The sequence below is a fragment of the Saccostrea echinata genome, unplaced genomic scaffold (genome assembly GCF_033153115.1).
Source record: "Saccostrea echinata isolate AGI-Se365-2 ecotype Australia unplaced genomic scaffold, CSIRO_AGI_Sech_v1 ptg000043l, whole genome shotgun sequence".
NCBI lineage: Eukaryota > Metazoa > Mollusca > Bivalvia > Ostreida > Ostreidae > Saccostrea > Saccostrea echinata.
In genome coordinates, this window is record NW_026889792.1 from 2,233,709 (window position 1) to 2,255,836 (window position 22,128).

Genomic DNA, 22,128 nt, shown 5'->3' on the forward strand with positions numbered 1-22,128 from the left:
AAAAATTGACAAAATTAATGAAAGAAAAAGAAATGATTTAAAAAATTAGAATCTTTTAAACAAATAAAAAAAAAATAAATGCACACTCTCTGAAGTAAGATTGACATGATTAAAGTTTTTTTTTTCAATTAAGCGAAGACCAGTGGTCAGCTAGGAATATTTGTATTGGCATAGATTTAGCACAAATAAGTCAACTGTATCATTGTATCTAAAGGAATTTTTCAATGTCTGTTGTCCTATTACGTAAGAAACAGGAGAGATTATTCCACTCGCAACTTCTCGGGCACTTACAAGTGTACCATGAATTTGCTATTTATACAACTGAGAATAGGTTTTTTTTATTTCTTGAGGAATAAGCATTGTTTATAAGAAGGTTGGGAGAACTTTATCTTGGAGTTAGTAACGATAAATTTGACTATCAACAAATACGTAATTAATCAAAAAAGAAGGATCTATTTTACTTTCTGACAGCTAAATCGAAGGAAAGATGGCGATGGACTGCTGTGGGCGATTTGGAAAAGCTCTCTTAATCGGCATCAACATTTTGTTCTTTGTAAGTACATCAATAATTTTCATCTTTGATTAAATACATTTTTTTGTTGTGCATGTATTTGTAAAGTTTTTTGAGAGTAAGAAGATAATGTGCATACGCCCCTAATGTAAAAACAAAGGTGTGTAGATATGCGCAGTATGTATGAATACATCCATCACTCACAGACACCGCACACAAATTACAAGCGTGTTTACTGCTACACAAAATCCCTTTTACAAGATGACTAACTATTAAGCAGCTCTAATATGGTAGCACTAATATAACTTTTTATTCTTCCTCTTGTACATCCAATATTAAGTCTCGAATTCGTTATACTCTATTCCAACAACCAGGCCCTCACACGATTCGCTACAGATGGGTTTCAATTGAAAGAATTAGATGATTTGTTAAACAAAGTACTAGTACTTAAAAAAATGTCAAATCAGTCCCTGATGGTATGTTCTACACATTTTTCTTAGCAGCATTTGATCGTTGTCCCCATTTAGAATAGGCTAAAGATTTGTGCAAATTAGAATAATTAAATTCTTCTTGCGGACACTTGTTTCATGAAAACTATATTGCATATTAATAGGTTCACATGTGTATATGTGTAGAGCATCTGCTTTGAATAAAGAAACAAACGTCTTTGATACTACACGGTACACATGTGATATAAATTAAATGGACTGATATTACTACAGAAAACAAATTATTTAAATCAAATGTATTAATGTAAATGACTGTACATATAAATATTACTCTTGTTTTTCTCGTGTTATCACGGTAAGAGTAGTCTTTTATAATGACTGAAATTGTCCACACTGACATGAAATGAATTCTTAACATACAAGCGACAAACATGTAGAAAGGCCTACATTAATATTGATTTCTACTACTAGTATTTTCCGTTTTGATTACTTCAGAAACCACTTGTTTAATGGATACAAATCTTACAGCGGAAATTTTTAGTTTAACTTGTTCTTCCGACGGTGAGTTGCTTCCTCTCAGTATTCAGCTGTGAATGTAAATATTATGGATGAATCACTTGCTCTCAGTATTCAGCTGACATAGTTGCTCTGAGCCATGTTTTATTTATCGACACAGTTCTTATTGACTCTTATAAAGCCTTATCCAGACATTTCCATTATTATTAGACATTAGATCCCTTCATTCCATCGATGTGTAGCAGCTTCCTAAGAATGACTTTTTGAGATGGAAATACAAGGAGATATTAAACTGTTAAGGGGAGAAACGATAATCAAAATACACTTGACTTACCAGAGTTCATTCCTAAGTTTAACTAATGTTTTTAAAACACTCACATATATCATTTTAAAATGCATAAAAATGAACAAAAAAGCAAGTAAATATTGTTGCATGTGAAAACGCTATACTTTGTTCTTGCATGTCATATAGAATTAGACTCGTACAATGGTTAGAAAAGTGAAGCTCAACATTATATGTATAAACAAATATTAGTTAACAGCTATACTTCCCAGTCAGTTATTTGAGTAGTCCCTATCATAATTATACACCCCAAAAGGAGCATTGAAGAGTGATCTCATCATGCTCAATGAAAAAAAAAGATAACCAGTGTGACTTCAGGCTCACCCACACTTTGCGCCTCAAGTGACTTCTCACTAGCTTACACATTAGCAGATAAGGAATATATACGCCACTGACCGCATGGATTACGTGATTCGCGCATGGTCAGAACAATGGCAGATGTGCATTAAAACCGGAGAGGACTACTTTAAAAAATAATGCACACTGAAACCTCATTTTATTTCTTTTAAGGAAGTAATTCAATTAGTTCGCGAACTTTTTGATCATCCCTCCTGGAGTATAGAAAATATTTCCTTGATATTTATGTCCCTGAATATCGAAGATCAGAGGCATAATGTTTTGTCCTTCTGTTTGTCTTAAACTTCAAACCTCCGGCTCGATAAAACAATGGCAAGATAATATCTCCCTGACCATTGAAATCTCGTATTATCACATGAAGAGAGTATCAATAATCATGTAACTTAGATTATTGAAGATCTTTTCGTGGCTTTCAATAAATTTGTTTTGAGTGAGTACAACAAATGAATAAAATGGATAATACTGAGAAGCTTTGGCTTTGAACAGATTACTTGACTGAATGCACACAAGATCAAAATACAAAAAGAAACTACATGTACTTAATAATACAATACTCTAATAATTTAAAGAAATCAGTATGTTTATAAAGACTGAATTGTAGCGTGTACTTTGTTAATTTAGCATCAATTGTTGAGGTATTAATCGAACTAGTCCTCATTTAGGGAAAAGGGAAAATAAAATGACTAGTTAAATAAATTTATTGCTATATAGTATTACCTGCCGTGATTATTCTATAGCTCCAGAATCAAGTTATAAAAAAGGACGTTATTATTCCATGGAAGCCATCACACATATATAGTATATATAGAAAAGCAGAAAAAAGATTATACGGAAACGTATTAGTCCCTCGTAATTTTTCTTCAAAGTTTGTAATTCCAACTTTAAATTTTGGTAATTCAAACTTTAATATTGCAAACTTTAATCTTCAGTTGGGTTTTCCAACTTTAATCTAGGCTTTTCCAACTTTAATTTTGGCTTTTCCAACTTTAAAGTTGGTAATTCCAGCTTTAAAGTTGGTAATTCCAACTTTTATCTCGGCTTTTCCAAATTTAAATTTGAGCTTTTCTAACCCTTTACCTTAAATGTTTTTTGTTTATTTTAATTAAACTGTGTCAATTTATTTTTTTTACCTGACCTTACCTATGACCATACAAAAAAAACTTCCAACTTTAAAAGCTCTTTTTTTGGGGTTCATCTTATATAATTATTATATAGAGGATAACTTCTTATAACTCTGTACATGACAGGATTTCAACCATATCTGCTCAGGCAATTAGACATATATTTTGTTTTGTATGAGAAAATAAGTACATGTATAAACAAATGAGATCAATCATAATTAGGTGTTTGATATAGAGGATGAATCAGCACTATATTTCATGCTACGAATTCAACTGAACTAAATGTATCTATTCGGTTTATGAAAATAAAATGAAATAATTCCTTCTTTCATTATAATTTCATTATTGAATCGTTTCTTTCCATTGTAATTACATGTTTAAAGCAGCAACATGAGTCCAGCTACAAAGTATATAAATATAATCGCACAGAGTTGGAAAAACCGAGAATAAAGTTGGAAAAGCCAAAATTAGAGTTTGAAAAGCCAAAATTATATGTTTAAGCGTCATTTAGTTTGTAAGGTTTACAAAGGAATATACAGAAATAATCTTTAAAAATCTTTCTTTAATAAATAACCATTTTTAGTCTTATTGATAATCAAACATCTTCAGCGTAGTTTAAATTCAAATTTGTTCGGATCAGGATCATAGGAATAGGTTTAGGATTCAATAAGGTATCAGAGTTTTACAAGGAAGTATGTAAAAAGAAACCTTTTCAAGAGCGGTAAGGTCACACCATCATATCAATAAGCAAAACATTCGAATTCCTAATGTGGCTTCAGTTTTTTTTATTCCTGGGATTTGGGTTGAAATCCAGATTCTACATAATGCATGTGCTCAGGAAAAAATCGTGTTGAAAACAACAGAGCCATGTTAGTCATATTGATATTGGGCTAGGTTTGGTCAACATTTTATGAAATTAAGGTCTGACGATACGTTTCTCAAATACTTCTTTTTTGCATTCCTTTGTAAATTACCAAGACTAATATTATACAATTATGGACTCTTTCGGTGGTGAATATGGTTTGTTATTCACCAGAAAAATATCGCCTCGGTCAATATTGATATTTTTCTGGTGAATAACAAACCATATTCACCACCGAAAGAGTCCATAATTGTTTTATTATATAGTCAGGATTTGAATGAATAAAACATTGAAGGCTGCATGACGACTCCATTTTCATTAACGAACTTCTGTCGTAGAAAAATAAAAAAAAAAATGTCCAGATTATAACTTATAACTTCCGTGTTTTCCTTTTGCTGTGTGTAAGACATCGAAATGTTTGGAAAATAATCCTACGAGAAATTTGCCTAAAAGTTTTCCTGTTCAGATATACAGCTTGCACCGGCCGTTGCAACCATTGTTTTCAACGTTGTTTTAGGTATTGATTGTGACGTCACAATGCCACTGCACGCGCACTGACACTCCGGTGAATACGGCTTCAAATCCAGTGAATATATAGTATTATGAACTGTTTGCGTTTGTATAGATTATATAGGGGCTTTTTATAGACTATATAATAATTATCATTGTCATTTGATTTCTAAACTATTTTTTTTTCATTTCTGAAAAATATATAAACTAAAAATCGTGATATTAGCAGTTGAAATGATTTCCAGTATAGGATTATATAGGAAATACCATCGTCCTGAATATTGCACAAATGCCAGGTAATTATGTTCCCTAATTTTTTGTGAGGAAACTGCTTAAAATATCAATATTTCAATCATAAATTCTTGGGAAAAGTTATATATTTTTGAGGAACGTGTCATCTGACCTTAAACAGGGGAATTTAAAAAAATCTGCTGATGACGAACAAGCACGGCCATAGTCACTCAGGTGATCTTTGTTGCCCATGGGCCTCCTGTTCTTTGCATCTCGTCTATTAAATGTATTATTTTACCATGTGACCAATTAATTATGCAAATCCCATGCATATTTATTCTTGGAGTACAATTGTGAAGCTCAATTGCATTAATGCAACATTGTACAATTTTATATGGTGCCATAGCTTTTCATTTCATAATGAAATTAATTAACAAATACAGTCAAACCTCGTTATCTCGAACTCAGAGGGACCGAGAAAAACTTCGAGATATCCCAGGGTTCCAGATATCCAGGGTAAATTACTCAAAGAATAAAGGGTTGGGACTTCCAAATTACTTCGACGTATCCATGGTATTCGAGATATCAGTGTTCGAGATACCAAAATTTAACTGTATTCTCAACAATTTTAGTATCTACAACACAGTAAATTATATGTTTCGCGCATAGGAATATATATATATATTTTTCCATTGTAGTTACTTGGTGTTGGTTTACTGGTAGCGGGAATAGTAGCGAATGTGAATGCCATAGCCGACGAGGTATTGCCCGCGCTAAACAAGGTGGAGTTGGCAGGAAACGACTTGGGGAATTTTTTAAACAGTGTTTCAATTCTGGTCATTATCATTGGGGCTTTTGTGATGTTAGTTGCAGGCCTGGGTTTATTTGGAGCCTGCTGTGAGGTCAAATGTATGCTAGCCACGGTAAGCTTTCAAACTTTACACTTTGCTTTATTATGTTGCAATGTTTTTAAGTTACATTAAAAAGACAGGAACTGTCCTTTTCATCTGCATCCCAACATCAAAGTATGGGTGAGTGAAACATCTTGTGCTATTTTTTTTTTAACATAAATTAGAAAAAAAAAACTAGTTAATTTCTTTCAAGTTAAAAAAAAATTATTAAAGCAAATGTAAAGATTTTATCTCAAATCAAAAAATACTGTGACAAATGATTGATGTAGTGACTGTTGTTTTTATTTAATTACAGTATGCTATCCTGGTGTTGCTTTTACTGCTGATGAAGATTGCAGCTGTCGTTTTATGGTTTCATATGAGAGGAGTGGTAAGTGTAAAACTCCATTGAATTAGCAGGGCTAGTTCAAAGGATGATCCAATAAACTATGGCTAATGTTCAGGTGTAAATCGAATATGGTAAACATGCTAAATGAGCTTATTGCCACTAACAGTTCATACTATTATAAGTTATATTTATAATTTCTAAGTATTAATCATCGATGTCTTTTAGTAATGGGTGAAGAAATAATGACTTCCAATATAAACATGAGTTCCTTTTTAGCTCACATGAGCTGAAGGCTCAAGTGAGCTTTTCTGATCAAAATTTGTCCGTTGTCTGTCGTTGTTGTTGTAAACTTTTCACATTTTCATCTTCTTCTTCGGAACTACTCGGCCAATTTCAACCAAACTTAGCACAGAGTATCATTAGGTGAAGAGGATTCAAGTTTGTACAAAGGAAGGGCCATGTTTTCCTCCAAGGGGAGATAATTATGAAATAGCGAAAAATTAATGGCATCATTGAAAAATCTTCTTCTCAAGAACCAATGGGCCAAGAAAGATGAAACTCATGTGGAATCATTGTCAGGTGGTTTAGAATCAAGTTTGTTCAAATCATGACCCCCGGGGGTAGGGTGGGGCCGCAATTGACGACCGAAGTTTTACATAGGAATACATAGGAAAAAGCTTTTCAATACTAAACTGATTTTGGCTTTCTTCCTAGCCACAGTGTTCAGGTGAGCGATGTGGCCCCTGGGCCTCTTGTTATTAAATTGGCTTTTTTCATATACAATGTAATAAAATAATAAATATGCAAAAAAAAAAAAAAACCAAAAAACAAAAACAAAACTATTTACAATAATGTCAATTTGCATTATAAAAGACTGAATATTTTGCAAATCATAAAAAAGTGGGGAATATTCTATCTACAAATACATATTGTATGTTCATTATTTTTACAAAGAAATTTATTAAAGGGATTGTTACTTAATGTCTGCATGTTGCTCTCCTATTGAGTATACGTATTGTTTATTAAGCTATATATATATACATATATACTGTTCTTCTAGTTTAATAATGAAACTAAGGAGGTCTTGCTCAAGTCCCTGCAGGAAAACTATATCGACGAATCTTTGAATTCTACCAACGATATTTCTAATGCATGGAACTATGCATTTTTAACGGTACGTAATAACATCGTACGTAATTCTTGATATTACGTGTTAAACAGTAAGACATTACTGTAATCAGTGGTAATGTAGTATTGTTATTCTTAGACTATGTCAAAATTGCTGACTTGCTCTCCGACAAATCAACAGCTAAGCTTGAAATCCAGCCATCGTACACTATAACACATCTTTATTTATTCTTAAGACTTCAGGATGCAGTTCATGCCAAAAAAAAAAACAAGTATATATTTTGATAATGTATATATTACTTTAGTTTGATTGCTGCGGCGTTAATAGAGTACAAGGGACTACAAACGATTTTGACCTCACCCCTTGGTGTACAACTTCCGGTGATTGCCAACAAACAAATGCGCAGATTCCTAGAACTTGCTGTGTGGGAGTTACTGAATCAAACTACAAAACCCAGGCCCCGGCTGACTGTTACGCCAGCGTTTCCAAAGACTACAATACTCAGGTGAGTGTTATTATTTCAGCGAGAAATTTGAAGGAAATCATTAAAAAGAATCCATCAAATTTGTCAGAAAACTATTGAGGATATAGGAAGGGCAATTTATTAAGATTCAACAAATTTATCAAAAAATTAGGAAACGTATAGAAATTCTTGAGCGTAACATGGGGGCCGGGGTCCATGAATGTTTTTCAAGGGGGATCCTTACCGACTTCAAAAATATCTGACTCGGAAATTTTTTGACAAGCTCCCCCCCCCCACCCCCAGCCAAAAAAAAGTGAAAAAAAACCCCAAAAAGTTGTCTTAACAAGAAAAACCTACTACATGGGGGTTGGAGGTTGGACATTTTTCAGGACTTCTTCCGGGTTCGTGTTCATAAAGGAGGCGGGTAACTAAGTTCACTTTTTTTGAAGGGTTACTTAAATTTTATAAATTTAACTAAAAAAAAAACAACCTCCCGACTCTGCTCTTCTAGATTTGCACATGGCTTAGGATTTAATACATTTTTGTGTATGTAAGCATTCAAAAATCGGCATTGGTTTTAAAATTAGTTTCTATATCATGATTAAGGATATAATTGTACTTTGTAACATAATGTTTCCTTCGGAAATATACGCCAATTCCACTTGATTTTGAATATTTTGTTGATTTTAAAGGGCTGCTATGATCGGTTCCAACAGTTAGTTCAAAGTTCATCAGCACCGGTCATTGGAGTCGCAATTACCGTTATGGTAATCGAGGTAAGAAACTGGGTTGTTTTTTTACCACTACAGTAACTATTAAACAAAATATTACATTTGTTCTTGACACTTTATGTTTGAATGTTGCCATTCTCCACAAGACTAATACCTGAAACCATTTCTTATATATATACATGTATTTTCAAATGGTTAACATACATGTATTTTTTCTTAAAGATATGCTTTTTTTTTCAAAATCACGACTGAATTTTAAAAAGAGTGTTACTCGTTTATTCATCTTAAATTGATTATTATCGAAAAAAATGTTTGTACAATTTTACTACGATGAAGAAACCTAGAGTCGTTTTTGTACTTTATCGCATAAGGAGAAGCCCTCCTCCTGGCACAAAAAGAGAGTTCACATAATTGAAAATTCGTCCCCCTTTATAAAATATGAACATGGATGTATAAATATTAAACAAACCTTCATACTTTTATTCTGTCATGAAATCTTTTTTCCTCTTTCTTGTTAACTTACATGTGTACATTGTCTTTCCTAGCTTTTGGGCTTTGTTTTTGCCATTGTCCTATGTAAGCAGACGGGATCCGAGTCTATGGCAGTGTAATGTAACAGCCCAGATACTACACTGACAACAGTAGAGTCAGAAAGAACTCCAGCTCAACATTACTGTCAAGCCACTCAGCCACTATATTCATATACAACACTCCTGTACTAAGCTTCTATATATCCTTGTTAAAGCATAAGTAGTAATTTAGACAATGTAAATTCTATAATCTTATTATTTTCATGAATATAAATTATGTTTTCTGGTTTAAGTATATAATTTCTATTGAAACAGTTTTAAATCAAATTATAATGAGTAAAGGTTTCGAGTTACACATTTGTAACAATTAGTCTAGCTTTTAAAAAGACCTGTGTTTTAAAATTTAGCTTGATGTACAGATGATAATAATAAGCAACTTTATAAATAAGTCATCTCTCAATGCATGTAGTGCTTTTTGTAATGTTACTTTTAAAGAATGCAATCTTATTTTAGAAGACCTCAGGCCCATGCGGGGTATTTGTCCAGTTTTGGTGCTTTTGTTTCCTTTGATATTATTTTTGTTCTTGTCCTAGTCATTCTTTCTTTGTTTGTTTTTGTTTTTTGTTTTACATTATCACACAATTTAAAATAACTGTATGAATTACAAACTCTATCATGAAATATCTGTTAATCTCGAGACATACATGTATTTGTCAGACTACAGATTTTCTTAAATAAGAATCACGTACCATATTTGTTATTAGGAGAATTTTTATTCTTTATGCTTGATCAGAACATCAGTTCTTATGTACATATATATAGGTTTTTATTTTTGTTTGTTCGGAGTTTTAGTCAGGAAGAGGTAAAATATTCTTGCTTGTACTTATATACATTAATTTTTTTATTAAAAAAATTTTTGCGATTTTTCATGTGATTTTCTATATATATATATATATATATATATATATATATATATATATATATATATATATATATATATATAAGGAAAAAACTGTATTTGTAACTGTATTTGTACCCGACACAAATGAAATATATATTACAATGATGTCTACCAACACTGATGCGAGAGATCTTTGTAGCCGATAAGAGAAGAGGCCATTGTGACAATTAGACCAATAAAGAATGCGTCTGTGACTGTTAGTAAGGGACCATTTCTGTGACAATAATCAACATAAGAATTTTTTTTAGTGACTAGGATTAAGAAAAAAAATGTATTGTTCAAGAAACCTTCAACAGTGCATGCTGAAATACTACACTTAGTTCCAAAGGGAATTTCTAGTTTTAAGGTATATTAGTAAGAAATCGATTTCCGATTTAACCCGTCAGTTCCTTAAATATGCTAACGAAGGAATAGATGCTGTGGACATTATTAACATTCTTAATCATAAAAAAAGTTCAGTCTTGCATTCCAACATATTTCAATCTGTTGCTTCCAATTTTTATGCCCCCGTATCGAAGATTCGGGGATGTATAGTTTTTGCCCTATCCGTCTGTCCAATTGTCTGTCTGTCTGTTTATCTGTTTGTCCGCAAAAAGTTCAACATTGACCATAACTTTTGATTGGTTGGAGCTATGGCTTTCGTACTTCACATGTGTATTCCTTGTGACAAGACCTTTCTTTGGGTACCATCATGTCTGACCTTTTGACCTGACCTTTGTGTTTGACCCAGTTTTATAAAATTTTACCCAACATTAACCTTGGCCATAACTTTTGAACGGTTGGCGATTGGGCTTTCATATTTCACATATGTAATCCTTGTGACAAGACCTTCCTTTGGATACCAACAACTTTGACCTTTTGACCTTGACCTTGGAGTTTGACCTACTTTTGATAAACTTAAAACTTGCCCATATCTTTTGAACGGTTGGTGATAGGGGTTTCATATTTCACATGTATATTTCTTGTGAGAAGGCCTTTCCTTGGGCACCATGAATTTTGACCTTGAGGTTTTATTTACCTTTGAAAATTTTTGACCTTTTCCATATCTTTTTAATTGTTTCTGCTAGGGCTTTCATATTTCACAGGTATATTCCTCGGGACAAGTATTTACTTTTGTACTAACATATTTGATTTGCGTTTGAGAAAGTTTAAACTTTGCTATAAGTTGCCATACGGGGGCATCAGTGTTTCACAAATTTTGTTTTCAATTATACACAAACCTTACAGTACCTAGATATTGAACATTTAAAACAAATTCCTCTTAAGAGTTCCTTTTTTCAATTATAGTCCTGCTGGACACGTCATTACTGGCGATGTTAATATAGTTGAAAATGACAACCTAAAACCTATCATTTTAAAAGATCCTAAATACGGGGAGTCCAGATCTTTCAATTGGCGACAGAACATCATTTCTATTATGAATTCTGTCCAAGATTATGCGAAGTTGGGCGAAATGTGAAGGGGAAGACCTGAACGCTTTTTAAATTTGTCAGAATGGATGAATCGTGTTAGAAAGTGAAAAGTCAATATGGTAACCATCTATCATTTTTCACCAAATCAGAGGTAATAAAAGAATTAGAAAGACTACATAAACAATATGTTATGGTTCCAGCAGACAGGGCTTGAAGCAATATCGTCTTTGTTTGAAAGGCTCATTATAACTGTATTTTAGAAAAACTTGATTTTAATTCTACATTTGAAAATCCTACTTATACTCACTGTTCACTCTCGAAGGGTGAAATTCTTCAAAATTATATTTAAGTCTTTAATACTTTTAATATGCCAGTCAATAAAGGTGAGAATGATTTATCCTACCTATACTTAGATTCATAAACTTCATAAAAATCCTTACAAATATATATTGCTGGGTCCAGCAAGTGCCCTACTATATACCTATCATTTCTCCTCATAAAAAAATATTAACTACTGTGCTACAGCATGTTCTAGAAATGGTGAAAATCAAATGTGAATTCTCAAAAAACCCAAAGAACTTGGAAAATTTAAAATCACAATATTTTTCAAAATTAAAATGTATGACCTTTTCTACAGTTTTTAAAATTCTTCGCGATAAATTAAAAAACAGGCTTTTCAATATAATAGACAACTGCTTCTTCAATCAAAAAGAACTCGAAAATCTTTATATCTTGACTGGTCATCAACGAAATTACTTTGTTATAAATGAAATATATGGAGATAACGAACATTATTCAAGCCCAAAAGTCCATTAAACAATACAAATTTTGGAGCAGAGCATACACGGACCTCCAAAACATCAGAGGTGGGATCAGGTGCCATGGAGGAGTGAGCATCCCCTGCCGACCGGTCACACCCGCCGTGTGCTCCTTGTTATGAACGGGTAAAAACGGAAAAATCAGTCGAGAACTCAGTGTGTAAATAAAAGCCTAAAAATTAGTATGAAAAACGTCAGTCAGCATTTGACTTGATGATAAATTGTATTTGCTGACAAGGTCATTCTATCGACCATAGAACTTACTGACTTTAAACGAGACGGCTGATATTCTTGTTTCATCAACTGTTTGTCAATAACTTACCTCGTTTTAGAAATTGTTAATACGTAAAGCATGCTCTTGCGTATCGAATCAACTGAGATATAAACCCCGTACGCAGATGATGAAGGTTAATTGCTGCATAAGTAAGGGAAGTTAACGATTGAAAAGTTAATGTCATCACGTTTATCATAAAGCTTGGTTGTTAGATAATCATTAACGTCTTTTCTAGTAAAATATCCAAATATGAAACAGATGTGACAGACTCTATGGTATCTTTAATTTCAAGCTAACTGGGATATATCGTATCGACATACGAGTGGAAATAACTATTGTTAATTGACAATACGTCGTCGATATATCTAAATTTCGAGTTAAAGGCCACGGCAAGTGTTTTCTTCTTTTCACGTACAAGATTTTTAACAAATTCTGCTTCATGTGAATACAAAAATAGATCTGCTAATTATAACCGGACACAATTGGTACCCATGGGAATTCCAATAGATTGTTGGAAGACCTTGTCTCCAAAAACCACATAGATATTGTCAATCAGAAATTCAAGCATCTTTTTAATATCAACTTCAGAGTACTTGTGTGTACAACCAGAATGTTTTTAACAAAATAATTTTGCAAATGACCAATGACAAGGTAAGTAAATTTACGAGTTCCATTTTTATTGAAAAAGCAGCTGTCAATGATATCAAAAAGCCTGGACTTTAATTTATCTTGGGGACTGGTTTTATATAAAGTTGAAGTCGTAAAATTTTATGTTGTTGATTTTGGTAAAATTTTGTGACTTCACATTTTCAAAAAAAAAAAAAAAAAAAAAAATTGGAATTTTTTAATATCCACATCTGACTTACACCTCTTCTCGAATATATTGTTTCACAGTACTCCTGAAGTTTCTTCTTCACTACTGTTAATATTTTAGTTAGGAGTAAAGAAAGAGGCTTGGTAGAACATTTACTGGAACCCCCCAAGACTACATCGGGCCAACGTTGATTGATGGTTGCTAGGTTGGTATAGTGTTGGCGTTGGGCGGTAAATGTTGGTCCAACATTGGCCCAACGGATGATATGTTGGCGTGAAAGCTGGTCCATCGGTGTTTGGTATGCGATGTTGGTCCATTGTAGTAAATGTTGGCATGAAACATGACCATTATATGTTGGGCATTTGATGTTGGCCCAACGTAGGTCCAACCAAGTAGATGTTGGCTTAAAACAAAGCCACTGTGTGTTGGGATGTACTGTTGGCCCAACATAGGGCCAACCAAGTAATGTTGACGTGAAACACATGAAATGTGTGTTGGGCATGTAATGTTGGTCCAATGTTGGCCCAACGTAGTAAATTTTGATTATAATGAGGTATTGATATGGCTTTCAACGTTGGCCCAGCGCTGGTTCAACGGAGTGAATATTGGGATAAAATCAACTTTCATTAACATACATGTTGGTAATCTGTTAATTACACATATTAAATTTGTATCTTTTAGAACCAATTAAGCTTCTTTCAATAAAGACATCTCATCTTTCGTTAAAATATTATGAACAAGGGATTATCTTAATAGCCCATTTATTAATAATTTACAGTGTATGTGTTAATAAAAACGAAAAATTATTCCAGAACCTAATTTATGAAAATAAGATTTTTAATACTGATTTATGTTTGTAATTTGTGTCCGAGACCATTGCAAATACATGTAGAAGTTTTAATTATTCTGCACAGTATATAATTTTGTAAATTCTATATTTAGCATCATGGAACTTAAAGTGCTGAATTTTAGAGCTCCAAATAATTAGGTCAGTGGTGAAATCCACTGGCTCAGCAGGTGACTGGCCGGTTTCCTAGGAAACAGGCATCCTAATCAGCTCTGTTTCGTAAACTCGGAGTGGTCACATCTTATCACTTGCAACACTTGAACAAAGCTGCATATATATGTGCGTGTCCGTTTGGAATTGCAAGACAGAGAAAATGGATTGTTTTAGCCCTTGAAATGTAAGTATAGTCGTTTTAGGTGTGATTGATAGAATTTTATCTTTGTGAAAGTTTTAACTTGAGCATAGTTTGTAAAATTGAACAAGAATTGCAATTTTCAAAATATGCATGTATATTTACTATAGTAATCTGTTTAAAGATAGGCCACAGAGAAATAGAAAACATTTTGAATGACAAGAATTTAACGTACGAAAGACACTGTAAAAAACCCGATGAAAAAAGACATCGTATTTTCCGAGATATTTATAGCTAAACATGCTCATTTGCACGGTTAAATGTACACAAGTTTCGTGACGTCACACGATGTGTTTAGCATACACGTGTTTGCGTTAAGATATGGCCGAGAGAGCTGTCAGTGTTGAAAATTACGTCGAATCAGAGGTATCCGAGGATGAACTATCGCTGGATTTATCCTGTGGTTCTTCAAGTTTCGATGAAGATATTGAAACCGACCCAAATTCAATTGCACCATTCCGTTTTGAACCGTATGCAAGTGCTTCAGATGAGGAGTCTGATGAACCTGCAAATTACGATGACAGTAACAACAGACTTTAAAATACTGAATGGTAACTCCCTAAATGAATTGATTTACTAATTTTAGCTATCCGTGTTTTTTTTCCTTTTACAAAATAACACTGCCCAAGTAATATAGGCCTAATCATGGCGTTATCTTCATTTTCTACACAGGTGCACATGTGGAAACTGTATAGTAATGCCTACAGCAGCTGAGTGTGTATGCTGTCAAGAAGTGGATAGAGTGCATGCCCTAGTTGAAGAATCAGAAAATGCAATTAATTGTATTACATCTCACCCTGGTTTCCATCCAGCATGTCTAAATTTATATGTTCTGCAAATTGCATATTATCAGTATAGGCAACAATACAATGAAAGTATACCAGATTCCTCAGAGTAAGTTCACTTTTGTATTGTCTTTGTTAAAACAAATACATGTATATAATTTAAAACGTGTAATAAATAGTACAAAATAGATTTATTATTAAGTCATGAATTTCATTTCAGAATGTAAAGATATACAGCTTATCGACAGCTTGCACGCTGGGCATGGGGGTACTTGGGAAAGAAAGTAAGGGTTGTTCTACCCTCATGTGCAGTCACTTGTATAAGAAACACTTTTCCAAGTGAATCAGGACATTATACTGGTTTCAAACCAGGTTAATGATCTTAACTAAATGCATATTATTCATACATGTGTGAATGTATGTTGAATATACATTTGTACAATGAACTTTAGATATTTAACAACAAGCAGAAGAATCGTCGTCTTCAAAATTATGTGACTGATTAAATCTAGACGGTTTCTCTTCAACTGCCTTTGTCTTGTCTGGATGGTGATAGACACTACACAGAGGAGGAGGTGCAGGTTGACGCTGGACGACTATGCTAGAATTCATGCTGAATTGAGAGGCCCGCTCCTCAACTGCAGACATCAGTTTCTTTACATAACCTGTACAAAGAGAAAATAATTATAATTTGAAATATTATATATAAAAGTACAACAAAACGGGATTTGAATTTATGACATGTTTTTTCTTTACTTTAGTTGCTTATATAATTATGAAAATTCTACCGTAAGTGCATTCCACTTTAACTTCCCGAACTGTGTATTCCCCTTTTTTGTATTTTGGAAACACAACGTCAAATCTTTTTTTCCCTTCTTTTGTAGTGGCCTGTTCCCTCATTCCATTTTCATTAAAATGGAGAGCAGCAAGTATAAGTCTGTAAGATAGTTTAAGAATATGTAGAAAAAATATAAAAACAAAAAGGTTTTGATATTTTGAGTTTCATTAAAAATAATATATACCTTGACAGCATTCCATGGTATGAAAATCCAATCATCTTTGGTGCAAAGTGATTGACAACTGCATGGAATCCTTCAAGTGCTGCTGTCTGGGAACCAGGTGATAATTTGGGGACGTCTTTCTTCATCTGGTTTGAGAAGACCAGGTCTGAAAACTTTTCAGTCAGTTTTGATCCTTGCAAATGATGAAACTCAATTTCATATACTGATACAATTGTGTTTAACAAACCAGAAAAAAAAACACTTGCTAATATGTGCTATATTACCTGGTTTCAACCATTTTTTGTGTCGTTCGATGCCTTCCAAAGGACCATGGGGGCAGGTGTTATATAGTTCACCATCATGTTCATGAATATTTTGGACATGATTAGCAACCGATTGCCATTTTTTTAACAACAACTGCCCATTTCCATCTGGGGTTGATGCAGCAGACCAATATAAATGATTGCAAATACTTCTAATCCATTCTTGAAGTTGTTCATACCCTTTTTCCTTAGACATAGCAGTCAGCTTCTTCTTTAATCCTGATTTATGCAAAATACAAATTTGATTCATCACCTACTCCTCATAATTTAAAATATTATGAATTCTTAAGATACATGTAAGTCTACACAAAAATAAAATATGTTCCTTTTAAAAATGCCAAAACATTATTTACCTTTTGCTACATGCCATACATCAAAGTGATGGACTGTTTCTGGCATTTCTTCTCTAATGTGTTTCACAATCTGCACATGCCTGTCGGTTATGATCCCCTTGATTTTGATCCCTCTTTCCTGAATATGATTCGTGCTCCTTATAAACCCTTCCTTTTCCATGTGATGGCTACTTTTTACTTAATTGCTCTACAGGTGAAGAATAAATGATGTTAAATCATATGAATTTGCAGAAGAATACAATATGAGATGACCATTAAAAAGAGTACCTGTATCAGTTCTATATTGATTACAAGAGAAAGGTCCATGTCAAGCAAAGCATAGCTTCCAAACTTCGCAGAATGTCCAGGAGTATCGGCTCGACCATCCCCTCCGACAGTTAAAGCTTTGCCATTTTCTTCCAATTTTTTAAAATAATTATCCTGGAAGTTTTTCCAAACGGAACAAACTGATGGGTGGAGATAGTGCTTCTGGTGTTGAAAGAAAGTATTGGTTGTAATAGTCTGAATATGGAGATGTTCCATAAACCTAAGAACTTTTGATGTTAGTAAGCCTGGAAATTAAAAAAAAAGTTATAGTGTATTTTTTTTTACCCCCATCCCCTAATTAAGCCCATTAAAATTATACTAGTTGATAAAGTGTTACCTGTAAACAGAATAGCTGCAGATAAAAGTAGATTTCCTGCAGGAATTGACCCAGTCATTGGTTGACTGTTCCATATCCTATGATGTCCACAACTGCCACATATTTGCTCAGCTTGAACCAAGGACCCTTAAATTTTCTTGACAGCAAATAAGGTTTCAGATGAACAAGATGAACAATAGCGGAATAATTCGAGTAGGTTGGATTCAAATACAATGAATTTTCTTTCATTCCACATCCCTGTACCTTCACTTTTACTGAAAAAAAAACAATAAAATTGCATTATGTAGATCAATGGGAGAAAAGTAAAAAACTCTAATTTTGGTAAAATTCTATCTACCTATTTTCTTCAGAAAAGGTGTCTGGCAGTGAGTCATCTGATAAGTTGGGCTCATAATCTGAGTCTTTGTTAGGTTCCTCTGTGTAACTGGGAGCTGTATCATCAACATCGTCATTCAGATATGATGTTTGTTTCAATTTTTTTTTTTCGCCTTCTTGAAAAGTCGAACTCTTCCAAATCCCTGTTGACCGTTCACGGTAGCTCAGACGGTAGAGCGCTCGCTCCGTGATCGGAAGGTCGTGAGTTCGAATCTCGGCCGCGACAGACCTAAGTCGATAAAAAATAGGTAGCAACTGTTCCTTCGCCATGCGCTCGGCACTTTGAAGTGAAAGTTGCGGGTCTTTCGGATGAGACCTTAAAAACCGAGGTCCCGTGTCACGGCAGGCGTTGGCACGATAAAGCTCCCTCACTGCTCAATGGCCCTGAGTGCCGAGTAAAGGTCAAAAATTTGAAGCCCTTCACCGGTATATGGTGACGTCTCTATATGAGTGAAAAATTCTCGAATGGGACGTAAAACAACATACAATCAATCAATCAAATCCCTGTTACATTGAGTCCCGGTAGTAATCATCTTGGGTCTCTGTCTGATGTCAACTTGAACTCCTGATCAAATTAAATTATTATTAAATATATATATGAAACAATTGCAATATGCAGAATGTTGCATATAACCCATGAAGTATTTCAGTTTACCCTTTTCTTTTAATTGTGGCTTGACTTGAGAGTATTTTGATCTTCTCAGTACTGGTTTCCTGTCAACCTGCATCCCAACAGTTCGAGTCTTACTCTGAAAAAGTAATAATGAATGCCAATATCTAATTTAATTAAAGCATATTTAAAAACTATTCTGAATTGCTTTCAATCTACCTGTTCAGGTTCATCCAGGTTGTTACTTGAATCTGTTCCAGTCTCGACTAATTCAGTATTTTTTAAGCTGGCACTGCTTTTAGTCTGGATAACCTTTAAAATTATAAAATGATTAAGATTTTTATTGCTCATAGCCCCCCCCCCCTCCCTTTCATAACTTTTAAACAAAAGTAATTATAGTTAAAGATTTCATAAGTAGTTGAACAAAACTTAAGTAAATGAATGTTTTTCCCACAAAAATACACAATGAGAAACAATGCAACTTACTCTCATACATTCACGTTTTCTAAAAGCAGCTCTCATTTTTTGGGTTGCGAAGGACGCTCTGAAGCTTCCTGGTGAGAGGGTGATGCATACGGATTCGACCTTTTTGGACACGGCACATCGACTGTGTGAACTGTGGGTACTGCATCTGATAACAAACTTTTCCTCTTTACTTCAAAACCTATAGATTCTTTGATCGAATATTCCTGAGGATAGCACTTCGATGTGAAATGATTTTCACATAGCACGGAATACTTGCTTGGGTTTGTGAAGTCTTTTCTTTTAGTTTTCACAAAATTAATCCATAGTCGCCGAATTTCAGGGCGATTTTCTTTCGGAAACTCGTGGAGAGACACATTGTCACGATTGGTTGACGTACAACCCGCCGCTACACAAAACTTTCCAGATATTCTCTTAGACATTTTATTAAGCACATGCTATTCATACACAACGTGTGACGTCATATCCGGTTTTCTGGTCTTTTTCTGGAGATCGCACAGGTGTGTTAATCGCTATTTTTAGCGTTATCTCTGCAGTGCGTTGGAATTTGGGGGAACCACATATATCGCTGTGATCGTAATTTTAATATCTATTTTACTGACTTGAAAGTTAAAACCTCTAAGGCCTTTCTTTAAGTTTTAACTTATAAGTAGTAAGTGACATCATTTTTGAACGGATTAAACTGATATATTTTTCATATCATTTATAGCGTCTGGTGGGGAGAAAACCCTTTGTGTTACAAGACAATTGATGTTTGGAATGTAATGGACAGGACAGTGAGTGATTTATCTCAATTATCAGTGTGAGAGATATGGATTTTACAGACAAAGAAACAATAACATGAACAGGAAAAAAGGAGTGAATGGTTCAGAAGTAATATGGGCAGGAGAACATTCCAAAGTTTCACAAATTTGAACACTGGGACTCTAGAGGAATATTATATAGTGACTGAAGTAATATCAGATAGACTTAAAAAAACATTGAACTACATTTATTTCCCTCTGTTGATTTCATTCCATAGGTGTGACAAAAAATAGAGCATTTGTTTGAGGAACAAGATAATTTACCATGCAGGATTTATTCAATCAATTGTATTTTACTCGTAATTATGGAAATAAAAAGGTTACAGGAATTCATATTGTTGAAATAAAATAATTCAGTCGCCGATCATTTGCCAACATGTTTATAGAACGTAGGGCCAACGTTGGTCCAACATTCATTCTTAGCTTTAAAAAAACATTGAACCAACATTGAGCCAACAGGAAGTTAAACGTTGGGCCATTGTTGGGCCAATGCCAGATAACCAACCATCGAATGTTGGCCCAACGTCGAGCCAACTTGTTGGTTGAACGTAGGGCCGATGAGCAAGATGATGTTGGGCCAACGCAATTTTCACCGTTGAGCTTGCGTTGGCCCAACGTAGGCTTGCTATATGGGGGCCGCTATGTATCTTCGTTTGTAAGGAATTTTATGAAGTTTCGGAATCCAATATAGATATGGTAATTCAAATTCATGTTGGTTGTTGGGAATATTAAAAATATTCAAATCACTCTGATTCTCCACACAAGTACTCTGAAATTGATATTAAAAGGATGCTGGATTTCATCATGGACAATATCAATGTAGTACTGGACTTTTACGAGAAGCACTGACTTTTACACTCGACGGCTTACTTTGACAATTAAATATGTGTCATGTACGGAGGTACGGAATTGATATTATATTAGAAAACCTTACTAGTGGTCATAGGTATGATGTTAGGGACACTTACATGATTTACTTGTGTTCAATCAACACAAGAGATAATGGGAGGTAGAATAAATTAACTTAAAATTCCCTATTATGAGGGATAGAATTTCCTTTCAATCTCATTTTAAGAAGGAATCAAATAAGGAAGGAAAAAAACATTCCAGAATGAAAACCTGGCAGTAGTTGGTCAAATGGGAAAGGGGGAGGTTAGTACAGGGTGTTTATCCTTCCCCTCCCCAGAAAACGTAATATGTGCTTTGAAATGCCCAATTAATATCGTTTAATTAACTGTTAAGCTAAATACTTATATATCGCAAAAAAGCTGCCGTATATTGTCCCACTGTAAAAGTAAGTCCTCGATTGTAAAAGTCAGCGCTTCTCGCAAAAGTCCATTTGGAGACCAGGTCTCTTAAGAAACTGTTGGAATACAAGAGGGTTCTTATTGTGGTCCTTTACTAGACGACCTGTTTTTATATTATGAAGCAGAATTTATCAAAAAATTTCTACATGACTTGTCGTTGCCTTCAACCCGACATTCAAATCTATTGACACGTATTATTAATGAACAATAGTTACTTCCATTTATATATGTCGACTCGTTGTATCCCAGTGAACTTGAAAGAAAAGACACAATAGAGTCTGCCACATCTGTTTCGTAATTGGATGTTTTACTGTCTATAGACGATTAGGACCAACTAACAACTGAACTGTATAACAAGATAACTTCAGCTTTTCAATCGTCAACTTTCCCCTTTTGATGTAGTAATATTCCACCAATACCTACATATGCTGTTAATGTCTCCTAAATTATTCGATACTCAAGATGATGCTCTGAGTACGATCCGGCAGGATACTGACAGATAACTTGATATTACAGAGATTTCAACAACATCGCTTAAAGTCAGCATTTCGCAAATTCTATGGTCGTTATAATGACCTTGTTAGTAAATATAACTTATCAATGGGTCGTATTTTGACTGACATATTTCATACCAATTGTTAGGTCTTTAGGCCTTAGTTTTTAGCTCTACTGGTCAGAGACCAGAAGAGCTTATGCGATAGTAAGGTGTCCGTCCGTCTAGCTGTCTGTCTGTCTGTCCGTCCGTCTGTAAACAATTTTTCAAAACGCTACTCCTCCTACAGTTTTGGTCTGATTTCAATATAACTTGGCACATAAGTAGACTACACTAAGATACATAATTCTGTGTATCGGTTTTTTATTTCAATGAACATTGTTGCCATGGTTACTAAAAATAGAAATTTCTGTGAAATACTTTCGAAATGCTACTCCTCCTACAGTTTTGGTCTGATATCAGTATAACTTGGCACACAAGTA

The 22,128-nt window shown here is 34.0% G+C and overlaps 3 protein-coding genes and 1 long non-coding RNA gene across 5 annotated transcripts in view; 3 read left to right on the plus strand and 1 right to left on the minus strand.

The window, feature by feature from the left end:
- The first annotated feature begins 280 nt into the window (after positions 1-280).
- LOC133201335 (tetraspanin-9-like) overlaps positions 281-22,128 on the plus strand; it is a 41,142-nt gene continuing 19,294 nt past the window's right edge. The window contains exons 1-7 of one of the 2 annotated variants that reach the window (XM_061337140.1): positions 283-553; positions 5,599-5,823; positions 6,107-6,181; positions 7,200-7,313; positions 7,573-7,773; positions 8,424-8,507; positions 9,008-9,914. In XM_061337140.1, the coding sequence (XP_061193124.1) occupies positions 488-553; positions 5,599-5,823; positions 6,107-6,181; positions 7,200-7,313; positions 7,573-7,773; positions 8,424-8,507; positions 9,008-9,073 (831 nt within the window). In that variant the 5' untranslated portion in view covers positions 283-487 and the 3' untranslated portion in view covers positions 9,074-9,914. Of the gene's footprint in view, positions 554-5,598; positions 5,824-6,106; positions 6,182-7,199; positions 7,314-7,572; positions 7,774-8,423; positions 8,508-9,007; positions 9,915-22,128 lie in introns of those variants that run through there. The other variant, XM_061337141.1, reaches the window with a different exon arrangement.
- Positions 14,271-20,175, plus strand: LOC133201337 (uncharacterized). Its single transcript, XR_009723077.1, has 2 exons — positions 14,271-14,455; positions 19,753-20,175. It is a non-coding gene; the product is annotated as an uncharacterized LOC133201337 (long non-coding RNA).
- LOC133201210 (P2X purinoceptor 7-like) lies at positions 14,792-15,760 on the plus strand. The gene is made up of 3 exons (XM_061337003.1): positions 14,792-14,940; positions 15,143-15,364; positions 15,485-15,760. The coding sequence occupies exons 1-3, from the start codon at positions 14,792-14,794 to the stop codon at positions 15,630-15,632; spliced, it is 519 nt and encodes a 172-aa protein (XP_061192987.1). The 3' UTR covers positions 15,633-15,760.
- LOC133201277 (uncharacterized) lies at positions 15,698-17,508 on the minus strand. The gene is made up of 6 exons (XM_061337076.1): positions 17,200-17,508; positions 16,933-17,119; positions 16,541-16,798; positions 16,278-16,449; positions 16,044-16,192; positions 15,698-15,920 (listed from the first exon to the last, which is right to left on the minus strand). Exons 2-6 carry the CDS (start codon positions 17,090-17,092, stop codon positions 15,712-15,714), a joined length of 948 nt encoding a protein of 315 aa, XP_061193060.1. The 5' UTR covers positions 17,093-17,119; positions 17,200-17,508; the 3' UTR covers positions 15,698-15,711.